Genomic DNA, 20600 nt, shown 5'->3' with positions numbered 1-20600 from the left:
TAATTTGGCTTTCCATTGCTTGTACATGTCTTGGAATATCATGTCTGTCAGTGCCTATTAATTTGGATCGACTCTTTGCTTTGGTTTGATTTGCGTGTAATGGTGGTGTTTTCTTTGGGGGTGTGCGTGTATTTTTAATAAACAATTGTACATACACCTTGCCCGCAAGAAGGCAAGCTTCTGCATTTCGTGTGTAATGGTTGCTTGGGGCATACGTTAACCCTGGTGGGGGATACGTAATGTCTATGAAACTTCAGCTACTTCCCAGCACTCAATTACCTTTCAGAGTTCAAATTTCATGCAGATGCTGCATTCATGGTCATCTTCGCAAGACAATCTTGAAATTTGTTAGTAAATCTCGTAACAATTCCAAGTTGATTCAAGCTTCACTCGTTCGTTAAATGTTAATTTATCTTTGTTGTTAGCCCAGCCCACACAAATAATGGAGAGTTAGGGCCGCATTAGACTAAAAAGGAAACAAAAAAAAAATGGATATAATCAAATTAAATATGAAGGGTATTATAATCAAATTCCAGTTTGAAGGTTTAGTATTTAAGTAGGGTTTAGCATACCAGACAATCCAACGAAAACAAAACAAAACAAAAAAGAACTCGTGCAACTGCAATCTCTCTCTGACCAAAACCATGTACCGCCGAACCGAAGCCACATCGAAGGCGAAGGCTAAGTCCAAGTCCCTCGCCGGACAAGGGTCCGGGAAGGGGAAGAACCCAATTCCATCCCAACCGACGAAGCTCCGAGGTGAGATTCGGAGTCCTTTTGGTATGCTTTTCAATTTTCGTCTTTAGGGTTTGTGAGGAGGAAGATTATCTGGAATTTCCACTTTACAGCAGCATAACTGGGCTACATATGTTCGTTGCAATCTGCATATATTTTTAGGGTAACAGAGCTTGAACTTAATTAGGGTTCTTGATGCCTTGTTCATAAAAATTCAAAATCCCTTCTTATGTTGAAAATATGTGTTATATATATATATTTTATAAATTAATTCGTTTAATTATTAATAGCTAGATATTCTTTCCCAATCAGTTAAATACTTGATTGATTTACCCGGTTACTGAGTATAATTTTCAACCGAATTTTGTATCTATTCTATTCACAATCAATCAATTATTGCAAGTCGGTTTGATTTGGCCCGGCCGGTTACTTGTGTCGAAAGAAATCTCAACAAAATTTCGTAGTCCTACTCCTAGGGGAGTGTTAATTTCCAGTACCTATTTATTTTATACATATTTAGCTTTGTTGTCCTAACAAATTAACCCAGAGTAGTAGCATGTAATTGAGCATTAAGCAGTAGTAGTCAGTATTTCTAATGATTGAATGGGATCGAGAATACAAAGGAATTAAGGGCCCGAGTCCAGAGGGCCTACTCAGCTTATCTATGTTATTAATATCTGTACATTTTCCCAAACACACAGAGAAGAAGAAAGAAAAAAAGGCGGCTGTTAAAGACTCTCCGAAGACTCACCTCAAGAATGTAAAGGCTGTTGCATACTCTCTGGCTCAAATCCAACTAGAGGAGAAGAGTACTAGCCCAGCTTTTTTCAAGGAGGACAAAATTCCCAAATGCATAGTCGAGCCACGCATAGTTTCTGAATTGCCGTCTAGTTGTCCAATTTGCACTAAGTTTGGCCACGCTCCTGAACAATGTCCATGGAGGAGACGTCTCCCCTTCGGCGTAACTCAAGTTGGCAAGGGCTATGAAATATACGGGCGGCGTGTTAATATCCTTTGGTGTTCCTTTTGTGATGAGATTGGTCATCACAGGATCTCGGAATGCCCGGAGTGGAACAAAAACAAGGAGGAAACCGATTCATGGGAAGAGTTCTTCTTCCCTGAAGATAAGGACAGTTAGGGTCCTCCCAGTCCCACCCTTTTGAGCAATGATATATCATCCTTTTGATTTCTGAGCAATGATATATCATCTTGGGTGCATACATACATGCAGCAGCCGTTGAATTATCATTCGTTTCAGCGCGCTATATTACATGTTCTTGTGGACTCATGTCTGACTTGGAATACTTAAGCTAGATAACTCAATCGTCGCCATTCATGGCTCTCAGATATACATAGCGATATAGTTTTCTGTGTTTAATATGGATTTGCATATGTGTTGGTGGTGTTTTTAATTGATAATTGTTTCACTAACCTGGCGCAGGGTGCAACTACATTCCTCTCTGGGTTCGTTTTCAACCCAAATGTAGGCAGCTCACCAGCACCCACTGTCGATGGGGCTTTCGGCTCAGACTCCAGAATTGTTTGCGTTGGGTTTTTCCTGCAAACAGATATATTTATACACAGTATATTGCTCCTGCATAACTCAGCCAACAAATAAATCGGATATCAATAGTATCTGTGCAGGCTCAATCACTCGCTTGACCCTAATATCTCGCACAAGACCACTATAAGGGACTGGTGCAAATGCATAGGGTCCTCCAGGTGAACCCACAAATGAAAAATCAATTTCAAACGATCCACCAGAGCTACATATATATATATATATATTGATTTATATAATCCACGCTTCTGATCGTAATTACAAAATTGGGTATATTATCAATTTCCCCCCTGAACTTGTGACCATTAGCCAATTTCCCCCCTCAACTTTAATTTTGGCCAATTTCCCCCCTGAACTCTCATGATTAGTCAATTTCCCCCTCAACTTTAATTTAGCCAATTTCCCCCCTCAACTCTTATAATTAGTCAATTTGCACCCTACTGTTAAATTTTTAATTTGATCATAATTAAACAAGTGTGTGTAAGAAACTAAATAAGATGTATGTTAATCATGTTCCTATATCTTTATCCTATTACAAATAGATTAAAATTTAGAATTTTACAATTTATCATAGATAGTATTATTAGTCATAATAAATCAGTATGGAGTAATTTTATTTGATTTTTGACTATACAAAATTGATAACAAAAAGGATTGATGTGTAAATTTTTGTATGTGAATACAATTTTCTTTATAAAAGTGAAAGCTAAGTTCAAGTAAATTGCGGAGAATCGAGCTTTAGTAAAAAAATCGCTAGTCTATTCATAATTTTCGACTCCTTATTAAGAATAACCCATTTTATTGAAATAGGTTTGATCCATGAGTTTATGATTATTATTTCTTTTTGTTATTATTTCTTCTTCTACATGCTTTAAACCCGATTCATAACTTTTTCTTATAATCAACCCATGTCACATACTAACTATATTATGTTTTTGTACATTTTACCCTATATTATGCAGGTGAGTTTATGTTAATTTTAGTACTTTGTTGGAAGCTATTTAGAAAGATTGAAAATTAAGAAAAGAATAGATGGAAAATTAAAAAAAAAAATTAACAGTAGGGTGCAAATTGACTAATTTTGAGAGTTGAGGGGGGAAATTGGCCAAATTAAAGTTCAGGGGGGGAATTGACTAATTATGAGAGTTGAGGGGGGAAATTGGCCAAAATTAAAGTTCAGGGGGGAAATTGGCCAATGGTCACAAGTTCAGGGGGCAAATTGATAATATACCCTACAAAATTTTGTGAATCGACCGAAAATTATTTTGAGGCAAAAATCATTTTGCCTCTCACCATCAAGTTGGAATAAAAATCTATTAAAACCGTTTACGTAGCATAAATACAACTTGGTTTTTGTGAAATACCTTGGGTAACGAGGCATACTTTATATTTTGCAATCTTATCTTTTTTACTGTTGTTTTTATGCCGAGTAATGTTGGGAGATTAAATTTACAAATTAAATGATGTGTTATTAATAGGATTAAGTATGTTTATCAACGTTTAAGTAATAAGTTAATCATCAACTTCTATATCCTTTAATTTCTAAAACTTTCCCCACAAATTTAGTCTCTATAATATTACTCTTTTGTGCCACATGGCCCAAAGAAAAATTCTTAGATTCTTAATTTTCTTATTTTGAGAATATTTTGAATTCATAACACTGACTAATATTAATTTTTCAGTCAATTGTACTTATTAGACGGCACACATCTAAGCAACAATGGACCTTAGTAGTGGCGGATCCAAGTTTTGAATTTAAGGAATCTCAGCGTTAAATGTTTAAATTTTTTAATAGAAATAAAGCATGAAATGTGCAAAACAATTTTAATTTCTTTATTGAGGCATTTCATCAAATATTTGATGCGTTTGTTGTCGTTAACCAAACCATGTTACATATATGTCGAAGCAATCTAATAAGTATTATGGTCTGTTGAGTGTTCTCAACATAACTTGATAAGCGAATAAAAACAGTAGACATTACATTGAATACCCTGTGACACGAAAAAGAACGCATACCAAACAAACATCAGAAGGCCGCTCTTAATTTTAAGTGACCTGGGACAAGCTACTTGTCTGTCCAGCGTGTCCCCACAGCGTATAAAAAGCCTTCACTCCAAAGCAAAGCGGCGGCGGCAGCAGCAGCAGAGACTCCCTCCCCACAAAACCTTAAGAAAAAAACCCTCGCACTACAACAAAAAGCAACGCCTCCATTTCCCCCTCCCTGGAAACTTGCCCCACCCGATACGGCGTCGCACGAACGATACCAGAAACCCTAGATATACAGACAGACCGAGAGAGAGACTAGAGCAGACGACATGTCGCAGTCACTGGAGCTCTTGCTGATACAATTCCTGATGCCGGACAACGACGCCCGGCGGCAGGCGGAGGACCAGATAAAGCGCTTGGCCAAGGACCCTCAGGTGGTTCCCGCGCTCGTACAGCACCTCCGCACCGCCAAGACGCCGAACGTGAGGCAATTGGCGGCCGTGCTTCTGAGGAAGAAGATCACCGGACACTGGGCCAAGCTCTCACCTCAAATTAAACACCTCGTTAAGCAGTCCCTCATTGAGAGCATCACAATGGAGCACAGGTCTGAATTTATCTCGATTTTATTGTTTTTTATTTTGGATGATGCTTAATTGCTTGAGCTCCTGTGTGATTTATTTACTTTGTATTTGAATTGGTTTGCTTATTGATTTCATGGTGTTTATGCAGTCCACCGGTGAGGCGAGCCAGTGCCAATGTGGTTAGTGTCGTCGCAAAATATGCAGTCCCGGCTGGAGAATGGCCAGATTTGTTGCCCTTTCTTTTTCAATGTAGTCAGAGTGCACAGGAAGAACATAGAGAGGTAATTTCCGTTGTGTTCTGAAAGAAGCCCTTTTATTTTTCCTTGTTGCGCTCGCTCTATCGTTCCCCATGTTAACTACATTGCCCTCTATATAATTTTAATCCTGAAAGTTCGTGAATACTTGTGACATTGCTCACAAGAGGAGGTGTAATGTTTGTTAAGCCAAAACCTTTGGTGCATTATTTGCAAAATTGAATACTTGTGACTTTACGGGGTTGGGTTTTTTTTGGCTGTGTTATGGGTAATATGGACGGAAAGAAGTAGCAGAGAGGAGTAATGGGAGAAAATTTGTTTATTGTCTTCGGGATTTTAAAGAAGTTTTGTTTTCTCTTTTTCCAATTTATGGCACGGAATGTTGGGCGGTCAAGCATCAACACTAGCAAAAAATGAGTGTAACGGATTTGAGAATGCTTCGGGGATGTGTGGACACACAGTAAAGGACAAGATTAAGAACGAGGATATCCGAGGTAAAGTAGGACTTGATATAATTGAAGATGAGATGAGAGAAAATTGGTTAAGGCGATTTGGACATGTGAACCGAAGGCCTACAAATGCTCCGGTTAGAAGATGTGATTATGAGACAGAGGCTCAGCTGTTGAGGGCAAAAGGGGTAGAGGAAGACTTAGGAAGACTTAGGAAGAGACTCTAAGAAAAGATATGGAGTACTTGGAGCTAACGGAAGACTTGGCGCAAAACCGAGCGTAGTGATGTTCTAGGATTCATACAGTCGACTCCACTTAGTGGGATAAGGCTTTGTGGAGTTTTCGTAGCTGCTTTTTAGGGGGATTTCTTCTGTTGTTTCACTGATTGTTCTTTTTATGGCTTTGTTTTTACTTTGTGAACATCTTGTCCACTTTTGTAATTTCATCATCATTTGCAATGAAATTTCGTTTCTTTCTCAAAAGTAAAAAATAAAAAGTGGCAAAAGGATTTTCTAGGAAAAGTTCTTGAAGCATGTTCAACCAAACTCTTTTGTGGGCGAGACTGTGTTCTACAAAATATTGTTTACTAGAGACAAAATTTTTTTTGGAATTGGGCATTCCACATCACACTCTTGTTCATGCTGTTATGTAGTTCATATTCAGTATACTGATTTATATGGTTGGTTTTGCTTTGTTGGAATAAGGTGGCATTGATCCTGTTCAGCTCTTTGACTGAAACAATAGGGAATACGTTTCGGCCACATTTCGCAGATTTGCAAGCTCTTCTTCTGAAATGCCTCCAGGATGAGACAAGCAACCGCGTCAGAGTTGCTGCGCTCAAGTAATGCTTAGTATTTATCCATTCATAGTTTTGATATTTTATGCTTCTTTTGCTAACAAGTGATTAGCTTGTATTTTCTTAATTGAATCTTTTAATTATTATGCCAGGGCCGTAGGGTCTTTTCTGGAATTCACTCATGATGGGGTTGAAGTGGTGAGTTTGTATTTGTATCATAAATAAAAGTAAAGTATCATAAATAAATTCTTTTATTAGCAATACGTTCTTCAGTATTGATTATCTGTTTCTGTTTTATCCTTAATACCTGGGTAAGTTAGATAACCTAAAATGATGTTGAAGATGTAAATTTCCCATAAATTACTATGTGTTTACTATTCAGAATGATAGCACAATGCATTCTATTTGAAGAATGAAAGAAAAAGAAATCCAAGCACAAAGACCACTCAACAGATAAGCCTTTTGAAATATAAAGTAAAGCAACTATTGTATTATTTATAAGGTTCCATCACCATAACAACAAGAGTTTCTATTTCTTGGTTGAGAAAAATAAACAAATAAATTCAGTCTTCTCTTGGTATGATGGAACATGCTCTTGATTGGTTTTGGTGAGAAAAATTTTGGTTTAGCGCATATATTCATTTCTCTTACATTACACACTACTGTTATGTATTTGACAGACACATCAGACCTATGGTTATTTTTCCTTTGGCGTATTTTTTTTTCCTAGTGGATGGGATCATATATATTCATTGGCTGTTACATCTTTAAACATACCTAATGCTTCAATTTCATGGGATCTGATCATGGCTTGCTATGTGCTCTATGGTCGATGAAAAATAGCATTTCAGAATAAAATTTTCACAAGAGAAAATTACTCTCTCATCAAAACCACAGGTGATAGTCAATTGTAAATTGGAAAAATTTGAACACCAAGCAGTGACCACGCTAATCAAAGTTCTGAAATATACCAACATAAGATCCCAAGTCTAATTGACCGAACATGACAATCTTATTCCTTTGGCATTTTATTCCAAGTTATCTGATGTCAAGCATGCGAAACAGGCATTTTGTTTTTGGTGTTATTTTGCAATTCTCCCAAATTTCTTACGTTGTAACTAATTAGTTTATTTTTGTTGGCATTTATCTTATTCATACCAATCCAGGTGAAGTTTCGGGAATTCATACCTAGCATCTTAAATGTATCAAGACAATGCCTTGCAGCTGGCGAGGAGGATGTTGCTATTATTGCTTTTGAAATTTTTGATGAGTTGATTGAATCTCCTGCACCTCTTCTTGGTGAATCTGTTAAATCCATTGTGCAATTCTCTCTTGAAGTTTGTTCAACTCAAAGTTTAGAATCTAATACACGTCATCAGGTTAGTATAAAGGGTAACGTTTCCTCGCCTTTTCTCTATGAGCTCCCAGTCTTTGGTTGGGCTGATAAGTTTGGGACTGGACCTAACAGTTCTTGTTTGAGACCCAATTTTTTTGCCACTTTCCTTTATATTTTGGCCTTCAAGATATGAAAAAGAAATACTGAGACAACTGAAAACCATAGTAGCTCCCACCCGCTTACTATTTCTCTTTCTCTCTCTTTCCCCTCTCTTTGCAAACCGCACAACTCTGCCCATCACATATGATGCTAACTAGCTCTTGCAGATCCGGTTTACTGGATTTTGTGCTCTCACTGTTGCTTGGGGTGCTTAGTCCCGTCAGCTCTATCAGTTGTATGTGGGGATCTGTAGCGTTGTATTGTGATTTTGGGTTGTTGCAGCCTAGGGTTTTGACCCGTGATCTGGGGGACGGACTGATCGGATTTGATAGTTGCATACAGAGAGGGTAGGAGAGAAGAGGGAAAAGAAGAGAGAGAGAAAGGGGGGGAGGGGGCAATTTTCCGGCAGCACAGCCGTTACAGACACAGACGGAAGGTGTAGCTGCTGTGGCTTTTGTGCTTCTCAGTTTTTCTTTTTTAAATTTTAAACGAGTGAAAAATGGAAAGGTGAAGTGGCAAAAAAAAAAAAAAAAAAAAAAAACAAAGTTGAGTCCATCGGTAAACTGTTGGGTCCCAATAAGCTTGCCTGTAAGTTTAACTTATCTGCTTTGTAATAAACAAAGGCTCTCTGTCTGTGAAATACTCATATTTGTTTTTGTTGTTGCTTCTCAGGCAATTCAGATAGTTTCATGGCTAGCAAAGTATAAATCCAATTCCCTCAAAAAGCATAAGCTGGTCATCCCTATTCTGCAAGTTATGTGCCCATTGCTTGCAGAATCAAATGATGAAGATAAGGATGATGATCTTGCTCCAGATCGAGCTGCTGCAGAAGTTATTGATACTATGGCTTTGAACATACCAAAGCATGTTTTCCACCCTGTCTTTGAATTTTCTTCTTTAAGCAGTCAAAACGCAAATCCAAAATATCGGGAAGCATCTGTTACCGCTTTAGGTGTCATTTCAGAGGGTTGTCTGGAGATGATAAAAGATAAGTTGGATCCAGTTCTTCATATTGTCTTAGGCGCTCTGAGAGATCCTGAGGAAATGGTTAGGGGGGCTGCATCATTTGCATTGGGTCAGTTTGCAGAGCATTTGCAGCCGGAAATTGTTTCCCACTATCAAAGTGTACTTCCCTGCATTTTGAATGCCCTTGAGGATACATCTGATGAAGTGAAGGTATGTTTGGTAGAAGGAAATTAGAAGATTGGTATAGTTTATTCATATGTATTTGATATGGACTAAAACAATCTATATGTGCAGGAGAAGTCATATTATGCTTTGGCAGCATTTTGTGACAACATGGGTGAGGAAATTCTTCCATTCCTTGATCCGTTGATGGGAAAACTACTGGGGGCCCTCCATAATAGCCCTCGTAATTTGCAGGAGACATGCATGGTATGGTGGTCTTCTTTGACCTAAATATTTAAAGTAAATTATTTTATATATATATATATATATATATATATATATATATATTCAGTGAATGGTTCGGTTTTAAATTGATTGATTTGCATCATATTGCAGTCTGCGATTGGTTCGGTTGCATCTGCGGCAGAACAGGCATTTGTTCCGTATGCTGAAAGGGTTTTGGAGTTGATGAAAAGTTTCTTGGTGCTTAGTAATGATGAGGATCTTCGTTCACGAGCAAGAGCTACTGAATTAGTTGGAATTGTTGCAATGTGTGTGGGGAGAACTAGGATGGAACCAATTTTACCCCCTTATATAGAAGCTGCAATTTCTGTAATTACATTTCCTCTTTCCTTTGATCATTTTGTCTCAATGATGTTAATTAACATGTCTAGTGTTATCACAGGGTTTTGGATTGGATTTCAGTGAACTTCGGGAGTATATTCATGGATTCTTCAGCAATGTGGCAGAAATTTTGGATGACGGCTTTATACAGGTATGGAAGGCTTTAGTTGGGTTATGCTTAATGTAATTGTTCACTTGATGCCCCTTTTTCATGAGTTTTCCCCCCTCTTTTGAAAACAGTATCTTCCTCATGTCGTACCCCTGGCTTTTTCTTCCTGCAATCTTGATGATGGAGCTGCAGTGGACATCGATGAGTCTGATGATGAAAATATTAATGGATTTGGTGGAGTTTCATCTGATGATGAAGCTCATGATGAGCCAAGAGTACGAAATATCAGCGTAAGAACAGGAGTTTTAGATGAAAAGGCAGCTGCAACTCAAGCTCTTGGCTTATTTGCACTACATACGAAGGCCTCATATGCACCGTATCCAACATCTAATTTTATTTGATTTTTAGGTTATATTCTAAGTTTATGGATATACAATGTTAATCAGTAAGATATTGTTTTGGGATCTTTGACTTCTTTTAAGCTATTTGGAGGAATCATTTAAGATCCTAGTACGACACTCAGGGTATTTCCATGAAGATGTTCGGCTTCAGGCAATCATTTCTCTGAAACGTGAGTTCAAACTTATTGTCTGTATCTGCATGCTGTCTGTCAAAGTATACTTATTTTGAATTATGTTGGAAATGTGGATGAGTTGGTGCTGCAGGGATAATTTTTATTGAGTATTGTCTTGCTTTTCTGTAGATTTTATGATATTTAATATCACTTGTCCATTAACAACTTATGTTTGGTTGATTTCAAATACAGATATTTTAACAGCAGCACAGGCAGTTTACCAGAATCATAATGTTAGTGGCTGTCATCTCTCTCTCTCTCTCTCTCTCTCTCTCTCTCTCTCTCTCTCTCTCCCTCTCCACATGCAAATGTGCAGTGCATGTCATGATCCCTGTTATTTGGTTTTGCAAACTTGTTTGTCGCCTATTCATCTGTGTACTCTAATGTGCTTCTTGGAGCCTCCTCTTTGGTGCCACTTTGTTTATAGTTGAGATTTTATTTGGAGTTAGTAGGTATCAAAATATGGTATTAAGTTTACTTGTGTTCTTATTTTGCAGGAAGGACAAGCAAGGGCTAAGGAAATTCTGGGTAAGATAATGACGTGAAAAACGGAAGATATATGTACCTGTCCGCATCCTGGTTTTCTGTTAACATTAAAATCAAACTCTTCACTGCAGATACTGTGATGAACACTTATATCAAGACTATGACTGAAGATGATGACAAGGAAGTTGTTGCTCAAGCTTGTATGAGCCTTGCTGATATCATCAAAGATTATGGATATATGGCTGTTGAGCATTGTGAGTATAATTTATAGTTGGGTGTTGTCCTCTTTGTTGAAGCAATTTCTAAAGGCTGATAAAATGCTGTCATCTGATATCAGATGTACCACGGGTTGTTGATGCTACTTTGGTACTGCTTCGGGAGGAATCAGCTTGTCAGCAGACAGAATCTGATGATGAAATTGATGATGATGATGTTGTACATGATGAAGAACTTATGGATGCAGTTTCTGACCTTCTTCCTGCTTTTGCGAAGTCAATGGGTCCTCATTTTGCACCTATTTTTGCTACGCTATTTGAACCTTTAATGAAATTTGCGGTGGGTTGCAAAAACATTATATCAAATTTAGTTGCAATACCTTGCTAGCGACTTCCTACAGTAGGTATTTTGCTAATTTAACTATTGTTGTATTCAGAGAGCTTCGCGGCCACTGCAAGATCGAACAATGGTTGTTGCCTGCCTTGCTGAAGTTGCTCAAGACATGGGTGCTCCAATTGCTGGATATGTCGATGTAATTTTATCAAATTTTTTATACATTATTATAAATTAAGGATGTACATTAAGTTCAAGAATACATTAAGCTAGTTTCTAAAATTTGTGTCTGATTTCAGAGGGTGATGCCCTTGGTAATCAAAGAACTAGCATCATCAGACGCAACCAATAGAAGGAATGCTGCATTTTGTGTTGGAGAGCTGTGCAAAAATGGGGGTGAGGGGACGTTGAAGTATCCTTTTTTTACGTTAAGACTTTTTAATCTCTTTTCCTTGTTCCTGATTTTTTTCTTTGGAATTTTCGTGATCCTCTGATTCGTGTTCTGAGTTCAGGTATTACAGGATTTGTGATGAATCATCTTTATAATTATGTTGTTTGTAGAAGTTAGTTTGGCATTGAAACCTAGAATGTGCCTTCCACTAGCGTGTTCTTTAATCAATTCCCAGATACTATGGTGATATATTGCGTGGACTTTACCCACTATTTGGGGAATCTGAGCCAGATGATGCTGTCAGGGATAACGCAGCTGGTGCAGTGGCAAGAATGATAATGGTGCACCCTGAATCTATCCCATTGAATCAGGTAAGTATCCTGATGACATTTTCTGGCTTAGTATTATCATTTTTCCATCATTTTGGTTTCGTTTTGGTGAGCTTAAGTATATATCTCCTTGTTAAATTTGCAGGTACTTCCTGTTTTCTTGAAGGTTCTTCCACTAAAAGAAGATCATGAAGAGTCCATGACGGTGTATAGTTGCGTCTCTACTCTTGTTTTATCATCTAATGCCCAGGTTAGTTCACAGCTCCATGATTTCAGTCTGAAACTTGTGTAGATTAAAATGATAAGATGTATATTCCAAGCATAAGTTTTCTTACCCACTCATTGTATTTTCCAAGCAGATCCTTTCTCTAGTCCCAGATTTGGTTAATGTATTTGCTCAAGTTGTGGCATCACCAGTTGAAACTCCTGAAGTAAAAGCACAAATCGGAAGAGCTTTTGCTCACCTGATTTCACTCTATGGCCAACAGATGCAGCCCCTTTTGGGTAACCTCTCCCCTGCTTATGCAAATGCCCTAGCCGCATTTGTTCCGAAAAGCTGATTCGTGGTGAGCCAGTGACTTGCCTTCTCGTTGCATTTGCTCCAGGAAGCTGTTCGATTGAGCCTGTGGATTGTGATTCTTCACCAATAGTTTCTACCTGCCTTTTTTGCTGAGATTCTTTTCCAATTCAAAGACCGTGGTGTGTTGTTCCCATGTTTTATAGATGGGTTGGCTGAAGTCTTGGAGGAGGACATCGTTCTATAAGGCAATGCCTGCGACCTAGGGTGAGAAAAGTACCAAATGCCCTAAGAGGCTTTGAAGCCTAATTTGCAAATTGCGTTAACCTTCTATACGTGTTTTTGTTCATTCTTACAGGTGATCCTCCTCCTATTACCACCTCCATTTTTCAAGGCTGGTGATACTGCTTTTTCTTCTTCTTCCTTATTTTCATGTGGTAGTTTTTTCCCCCTGAATCTTCTTTACATTCTCCGGTCTACTTTGAGCGTTCGTGTGCATTCTTTGATACTTTTATGCGCGTGATTTGATTATTTGTTTGGGTATCATGGTTGTCCGCTGTCTGGTTTCCATAGGTTTGAAAATTTCGCCTTTCCGCTCACAGAATTAGTGAAGATGATGCATACCCATAGTATATCGTCATGTGTAACGCAGCGTTGTCTATAAGTTATTGCTTGCAGAATCAAATTGCTAACGGTAAAATTGGCGCTTTCGATTTTCAGCAGTCATAGTAACAAGGTTACTTTTATGTTATTTAAGAAATGTGTTTTGATATGTACTAATTTTCAGTTGGGACTTGAGTATGGTTAATTTATGTTTTTCCATGGTTGGTAACTAGAGTCGATAGGAGCGACAACTATCCCATGTTGACCGAATTCGAAAGGGGAGTAATTTTTGCACGCCCCTCTAAATTTTAGCTCCCGGTTCTCCTATTTGTTCAATCCAATGGTTAGAAACAACTAAAGGATGTGCGGGAGGTGAAAATGGCGTGCAAAATTCACTTTCCATACTAAATCGTTGTTATGTTGTGTAGACAGTTTGAGATAGAGGGAATGTGAGCACCATCTCCTTTGAAACAACAGGCTTATGGATTGATTCCATTTGGAAACAACACAGCACAGCATAGCAAGAATCATGCATACCAAAGTATAATTATTTGATACGAATACAACCTCGGTTCAACTCCGATAAACTTCGTATGGAAGTATTTATAGAGAACAAGATACAAGTCTTCTTGTATAAGCAAAGGCTAAACCCACAAGAACAAGTGAACCTAAATACGTGAAACTTTCCGTTATTATTTTCCAACACCCCCTTTTAAACTCATGCTTGTGGGGTCATGCTTCCCACAGTAGTCCTTGACCGAAAAATCAAATCCCAAGTTGGACATATTTTCATAATAATATTGAAAATATTCCACTAGGTCTATTGGCTTATACTGCATGGGGTGGTCCTCGTCCGTAAGCTCATTTGGTACATATATCACTCCTTTGTTCCAAAAGAATTGTCCGAACGAGTATCTTACCTTATTTTCCTTCAAAACGACTTTGTGCTTACAAGATATTATTCTGTCGTTACTCCAAACCTAGGCCAAATAAAACACGCATGCAAACAACATCAATAAAATATAGTTATCAAAAGTTTAAGTTAGGTTGTTAAACACACTTCATCTGTCCCCTTGTTCTTGAAACTTACATTGCCTTACACTACAAGAAAAAAACATGTCAAAGAAAATGATTTTTTTTTTTTTCGACACACATAATGCATTCAAAAATAGTCCCAATGGCCGCTTGATTTGTACTTTATTTGGTAGGAAGGCTCGGCCCCGATCGTCTTAACAATAAACGATATTTTTGTTGGAAATAAAATGGTTATTTTCGAGGGTATATATATATTCATGTTGTTGGAATTTGGTTGACTATTTTTTATGAGAAGTATGTCCTCCCGATAATGCATTCATATTTTCTAAGGATTCGTTAGGAATTGGTCTTTATAGTGTCTTTTTAATTCTTTTTATTAATTTAGTCAATTTGTGCACTTATGATTATTTTTCATAAATAAACTTTTCGGAGAATTTTTTATAGTCAATTGGAAGGAAGCTAAGAGGATTAAGATAGTTGTGTTCAACTTTCACGTTTTTTCATGAAGTCAAACGTTTCAGTTCTGTAAATCAATCCCGTAAAAGTTACATTCTCGTTAATGTTGTGCAACTATGGGAGAATGAAGATTTGAAGGCTTTTCCAATTTTTTCAAGTGTCGTGCCTTGTATGCCTAGACATAGAGCTATAAGTTTCCTATTTTTCAGAATTCTACATAACTGAAGGTGGAACGACCCCAAATCTAGCATGAAAGATGGATGACATGTTCTCCAAGTCAAGAAGAATTCTTTCTTAGTTTGTGCCCAATATCGTTTTGGATTTTGTTTTTCTAGCCGAGCTTTTACCAAACCTTTTAGTGTTTTTTTAGTATAAATATATGTCCTATGATCTCTCTACATGTCACCATACACACAAATTTGTCCAAAAGAGAAAGGAGTGCTAAGGAGCACATCACCGTTGTTATTTCGTGTGCTATTTGTTCTTTTCATGACTTATTGTTATTATTTTGACTACGTGTAACTAAACACCCTTGCTAGGCAATGATGAAACCCTAATATGATGATCTAATATTCTTATTTTGCCTATCTTACGATTGCCTTTTAATATGGGATTCTTAATCACCGTGCTTATTATCTTGACGCTTAGCTACCATCAAGATTTTTAATTGAGTTACTTGATGTAAATTATACTAAATACTATAGCCAATTTGAGGCTTGCTTCTTGTGGTTAAGGGTTGTAATTCTTTTAGGGTAAACACCGTATTCCCAGGGTTTGCATGGTTTTCACAAAACGTAATGAGTTTTTGTATGTTCATAATTGTACTAAATGCCATAGACAAGTTGCATGTAGAGATATACGGGTGAGCCTAAATACCATATTGGTAGTTTATGCGTAAGGAAAACTATTCAACAACATCAATTGAATTAATCAACGGATAGGTAATGTAGAAGCTAGGTTGGATTACTAGTGGTGGATTTGATGTCCTAGTGCCTTCATATCTTAATTTTCAAATTTCATCATTGTCTTGGTTTAGTTTATCTTTTAGTTTATCCTGTTAATTTTAGTTTTAATCAATCCTTAAATTCAATTCGTTTGTATAATTAAGTTTGCCGTAATTATTGGTTTAATTGGTTTTAACGCAATTCCTGCAAAATTGGCCTTGTACTTGCATATGTAAAATCCCATATCGCCTAGGAGAGTGATCCTTATATGTATATTCTCATATCTACCTAGCACGAGGCCTTTTGGGAGCTCACTAGCTTCAGGTTCCATGGGAACTCCGAAGTTAAGCGAGAAGGGGGCGAGAGCATTCCCAGGATGAGTGACCCATCAGGAAGTTCTCGCGTGAGTTCCTAGAAACAAAACCGTGAGGGTGTGCTGGGGATCCAAAACGGACAATATCGTGCTACGGTGGTGGAGCGGGCTCGAGAAGTGGTCCTCCTCGGGTCGAGATGTGACAATTTGGTATCAGAGCCTAACCCTGGCCGTGGTGTGCTGACGAGGACGTCAGGCCCCTAAGGGGGGTGGATTGTAAGATTCCACATCGTCCAGGGGAGTGATCCTTATATGTATATTCTCATATCTACCTAGCACAAGGCCTTTTGTGAGCTCACTGGCTTTGGGTTCCATGAGAACTCCGAAGTTAAGCGAGAAGGGGGTGGGAACATTCCCAGGATGGGTGACCCATCGGGAAGTTCTCGTGTGAGTTTCCAGAAATAAAACCGTCAGGGTGTGCTGGGGGGCCAAAACGGACAATATCGTGCTACGGTGGAGTCGGGCCCGGAAAGTGGTCCCGCCCAGGCTGGGATGTGACAACATATCTATACTACTATTGAGTCGTGTGCTTACGAGTTAAAATTGGTTTAAGTTAATCTATTATTAGGTTCGTTTGAATATACATCAATGATTAATCACATTTTTAGAGAAGCCACATAACCGCTTATTGTTTTGCTAATTTGGCACATACATTGCTAACTTCCGTCATGTAATAGTTCTAAGATTATATATAAACTTCTGTTATCCCTCAAATAAAGCTTATTTGATTGACATCTGATAACCATTTCATAACTTTTTTTTAACAATTCTAATCATTTATATTTTAATTCATTATTCATAAATTATCCTTTCCAAAAAAAGTTAAAAAAAAAAAAGGCAAATCTAAAACAATTAAAAGATCCAATTGTAGTCAAGAAAAAAGACGAATATAGTTCTTCAAAGAAACACTTAAATGACTATCATTTAATCCAACGATCATATGATTTCGGATTTGGGTAATTTTTTAGAAGAATATATTTGAGAGAAGGCCTTAATGATAGATGGTTAAATTGTTGAAACACATTGAGAACTGAGCCGTACAAAAGGGATGCCTGAACGACAACTAAAATCCATGAAACTAAGGCAAGATTAATGAAAGGGTGTTGACGCACCTGAAGTCCATCACCAGCTAGGAATAATAATGATGAAGGCAGAGGATCATAACCAATCCACTCGTTATCCTTTGTGCTTATCTCAACACCATACGATTCTTGATGGAGTACGGTAGAAAAACACTTGTCTGTATGACTGTGTAGAACAGTTTCAGTTTCATCTGTCTTGGGTTCATCATATTTTATAAGTAGGGTAGTGGGCATGGTCGATTGAATGTGATCATCGTGGTATTTCTCTACCTTGTAGTTTTCAAATACCATTTTTGTCACAACTTGATTTAATTCTGTCATCACTTTTGAATACAGATCAGCACTCTCACTGCCCAAGATGTAAAGAACAAATTATTATTATTAGGAAGAACAAGTATAACTGTTTAAGGACAGATTCGCATTAGCTTGTTGATAAAGAAATCGAAAGTGTTGATAGAAATCATAAGTGTTGATAACAAAACATATAACAGTAAGTATCTAGATGTAGAAAAAACTGCTAAAACTATTGAAATGTGCAGTAATTTATACCGAAACTGGTCATTTCCTTCCGGCCAAAGTTGACATGTGACGTTCTTTATTTTTTCAGTGCTTGAACGAAATGACATGGATTCACGGGTAGGCAGCCTTACGTAACCCTCAACTAGAGGTTTATCCTGAGGAAATTGTGCTTTAATTTCGTCGGGGAAATCAAACAACTCGTTGAATGTCCCAAACATGGTGTCATTAAGCTCCCGTGAAACTTTGTTGGGAAGGACTGCCAGGAAACAGCCAAACTCTTCGAGAGCATTACAAACGTCTCTGCGTACTGAGAGCCAAGAACTTGTCCCTGACTTCCAGCAATCCTCTTGGGAGAAATCTACTACTGGAATTTTGGCCGCTGTTTGGGTCCTGGAAGCCATCTTTTTCTTCTCAGCTAGCTAACTGATAGGTTTTGAGGCTCTAATCTTAATGATATATATATATATATATATATATATATATATATATATATATTTATATTTATATTGAACTGCAAGCTGTATGCTACTCTCAACCAATCCAAATTATATCTGTACGTAGAGTAAAACATGTATATCTTTTTTCTCTTGTGTTGCACGCCTACTGACATAACCCCTCTATTTCTCTCCAATAATTCATCCAATTCAAAAACCCTCACCAACCCTACTATAAAAAAATGATGAATAGTACCCACTGTGAAAACATGCAATTAATTATCAGATAACGGTAAGGGTGTTGGTTCATCGATCACCATCATCTGCGTGTTGTTTACTGCACTATACGTACACTGCTTTTAGAGTCCAAAATGGCGTGCGTGGCGGAGCCAATATATGGGAATCTGGGGGGCTTTGAATTTTTATATGAACCCTGTAGTTTTTATAATAGGTTGACCACTCTATTTGGCAGGAGAAGAACGAATCTTGTTCAGCACACCGGGCGAGGATCAAATGATATTTAAAGATTACAAATATTTTTTCCCATCTGCCTCACCCACCCACCCCCACCCGACACAACACCTCTCCATTTCTCTCCAATAATTCATCCAATTCTGAAACCCTCCTCACCGACCCTTAAACATGCAGTTATCAGATAACGATACGGGTGTTGATCAAAGGGCGTGAACTTCAAGGCTTTCATCATCATGGCATCATCTGCATCTGTTTGATATATATGGTTGATCATGCAGGTTTATGTTCGAGTGACAATGGATTAGATATTTAGATCCCAACACCCTATTGCCACTTCCGGACCAAAATATTGAATCTGTGCCATGTAGATTATTTAGGAAGGTTGAATATTCTTGTGCTTATAGATATGAACTTTGATTTCATCTTCAAAGCTCACACTGATTTACACACAGACACACACACACACACACATTTATAATATATGTGTACGTATATCATACAAACTTTGTGGGATCCTTCTATGGAAGCTCCGTGTGTATCGGGTAATCCTAGAAGGTGAACTTACTTGGTCTTTTCTGTTTTTCTTGTTTTCTTATCCTTTTTCTTTATGGAGGTGACCATACGTTTTCTTACCGACTCATTCTATTTTCCAAGCAGATCCTTTTGCTAGTCCCAGATTTGGTTAATGTATTTGCTCAAGTTGTGGCATCACCAGTTGAAACTCCCGAAGTAAAAGCACAAATCGGAAGAGCTTTTGCTCTCCTGATTTCATTCTATGGCCAACAGATGCAGCCCCTTTTGAGTAACCTCTCCCCTGCTTATGCAAATGCCCTAGCCGCATTTGTCCCGAAAAGCTGATTCCAGATGAGCCTGTGACTTGCCTTTGAAGACCAACACCAGCTCAATTGGTGTTTGGATTCTAGAGAGTTCTAACACTCACAGTCGGTGCATCATGCATATCAATATGCTAGAAAATTCTAGCATCATTTTAGTCGGCAAGGCTATTATGCAAACTTAAGTCGGTGGCTGCATGATCAATGAAAGGTTTAGCAATATCAAAGTATAAGTTTGTAGAAAGACCTAGAAGCCAAATTGTATAGCTGTTATGAAAAGCCCAAGTCGGTTTGCAGTGTGTGAGTTGGTGCAGTGCATAATCATTCCACTAGAATGTTCTAGCCAACTTCAAAGTCGGCAAACATGCCCTATAAATATGGGTGTGGTGCTATGTAACAAACTAAGCAAGCTTGTAAGCAAGCAAGCAAGTGAGAGTGAGAAGAAAGAATAGTCTTGTAAGAGTGTGAGTGTCATAGCTTCTCAAGAGTGTCTTTGATAGTTTGTGTTGTAATATTTTGTTTGTGTAATACAAGTAATTTGTTTACTTGTATTGTCTCTCCAACACTTGTGCTAGAGTTGAGTACTCTAAGTTTTTTTTTTTCAACAGCCTTCTCGTTGCCTTTGCTCCAGGAAGCTGTTCGATTGAGCCTGTGGATTGTGATTCTTCACCAATAGTTTCTACCCGCCTTTTTTGCTGGGATTCTTTTCCAATTCAAAGACCACGGTGTGTTGTTCCCATGTTTTATAGATGGGTTGGCTGAAGTCTTGGAGGAGGACATCGTTCTATTCTATAAGGTATGCCTGCGACCTAGGGTGAGAAAATTAGCAAATGCCCCAAGAGGCTACGAAGCTTATTTTGCAAATTGCTTTAACCTTGTATACGTGTTTTCTGTTCATTCTTACAGGTGATCCTCCTCCTAGTAGCACCTCCATTTTCAAGGCTGGAGATACTGCTTTTTCTTCTTCTTCCTTATTTTCATGCAGTATCTATTTCTCCCCGAATCGTCTTTCCGCTCTCCGGTCTGCGTGTGCATTCTTTGATACTTCTATATTTTGTTTGTGTATTACGGTTGTCCGCCGTCGGGTTTCCATAGGATTGAAAATTTCGCCTTTCTCCTCACAGAATTAGTTAGGATGATGTATTCCTATAACGCACCGTTGTCTATAAGTTATTGCTTGCAGAATCAAATTGCCAACGGTAAAATTGGCTCTTCCGGGTTTCCAGCAGTCATACTAAGACCAACTCTAATCCTTGGAATAAAACTCAAATTTTAGGTTCTAA

At 38.0% G+C, this 20600-nt stretch overlaps 3 protein-coding genes across 3 annotated transcripts; 2 read left to right on the top strand and 1 right to left on the bottom strand.

The window, feature by feature from the left end:
* The first annotated feature begins 609 nt into the window (after positions 1–609).
* LOC137716908 (uncharacterized) lies at positions 610–2058 on the top strand. The gene is made up of 2 exons (XM_068456260.1): positions 610–759; positions 1437–2058. The coding sequence occupies exons 1-2, from the start codon at positions 645–647 to the stop codon at positions 1871–1873; spliced, it is 552 nt and encodes a 183-aa protein (XP_068312361.1). The 5' UTR covers positions 610–644; the 3' UTR covers positions 1874–2058.
* Positions 2059–4378: 2320 nt separating this feature from the next.
* LOC137718207 (uncharacterized) lies at positions 4379–13072 on the top strand. Its single transcript, XM_068457707.1, has 21 exons — positions 4379–4886; positions 5012–5144; positions 6271–6407; positions 6515–6560; positions 7529–7741; positions 8530–9033; positions 9118–9252; positions 9382–9597; positions 9671–9760; positions 9850–10094; positions 10201–10289; positions 10485–10525; positions 10790–10820; positions 10910–11032; positions 11116–11333; positions 11431–11526; positions 11627–11739; positions 11954–12089; positions 12193–12297; positions 12407–12812; positions 12923–13072. Exons 1-20 carry the CDS (start codon positions 4612–4614, stop codon positions 12605–12607), a joined length of 3147 nt encoding a protein of 1048 aa, XP_068313808.1. The 5' UTR covers positions 4379–4611; the 3' UTR covers positions 12608–12812; positions 12923–13072.
* A 287-nt stretch (positions 13073–13359) lies between these two features.
* LOC137718208 (probable 2-oxoglutarate-dependent dioxygenase AOP1) lies at positions 13360–17984 on the bottom strand. Its single transcript, XM_068457709.1, has 3 exons — positions 17607–17984; positions 17088–17406; positions 13360–14147 (listed from the first exon to the last, which is right to left on the bottom strand). Exons 1-3 carry the CDS (start codon positions 17975–17977, stop codon positions 13860–13862), a joined length of 978 nt encoding a protein of 325 aa, XP_068313810.1. The 5' UTR covers positions 17978–17984; the 3' UTR covers positions 13360–13859.
* Positions 17985–20600: the final 2616 nt, after the last annotated feature.

The sequence above is a fragment of the Pyrus communis genome, chromosome 15 (assembly GCF_963583255.1).
Source record: "Pyrus communis chromosome 15, drPyrComm1.1, whole genome shotgun sequence".
NCBI classification, from domain to species: domain Eukaryota; kingdom Viridiplantae; phylum Streptophyta; class Magnoliopsida; order Rosales; family Rosaceae; genus Pyrus; species Pyrus communis.
This window is presented reverse-complemented; position numbering and strand designations above follow the sequence as displayed.

Coding starts and splice junctions, on each gene's coding strand:
- LOC137716908 (XM_068456260.1), top strand. CDS start 645: ATGTACCGCCGAACCGAAGCCACATCGAAGGCGAAGGCTAAGTCCAAG. Junction 760..1,436: donor CCAACCGACGAAGCTCCGAG/GTGAGATTCGGA, acceptor CCAAACACACAG/AGAAGAAGAAAGAAAAAAAG.
- LOC137718207 (XM_068457707.1), top strand. CDS start 4,612: ATGTCGCAGTCACTGGAGCTCTTGCTGATACAATTCCTGATGCCGGAC. Junction 9,034..9,117: donor ATACATCTGATGAAGTGAAG/GTATGTTTGGTA, acceptor CTATATGTGCAG/GAGAAGTCATATTATGCTTT. Junction 11,527..11,626: donor CAATTGCTGGATATGTCGAT/GTAATTTTATCA, acceptor GTCTGATTTCAG/AGGGTGATGCCCTTGGTAAT.
- LOC137718208 (XM_068457709.1), bottom strand. CDS start 17,977: ATGGCTTCCAGGACCCAAACAGCGGCCAAAATTCCAGTAGTAGATTTC. Junction 17,407..17,606: donor GAAGGAAATGACCAGTTTCG/GTATAAATTACT, acceptor CATCTTGGGCAG/TGAGAGTGCTGATCTGTATT. Junction 14,148..17,087: donor TAGCTGGTGATGGACTTCAG/GTGCGTCAACAC, acceptor TATTTGGCCTAG/GTTTGGAGTAACGACAGAAT.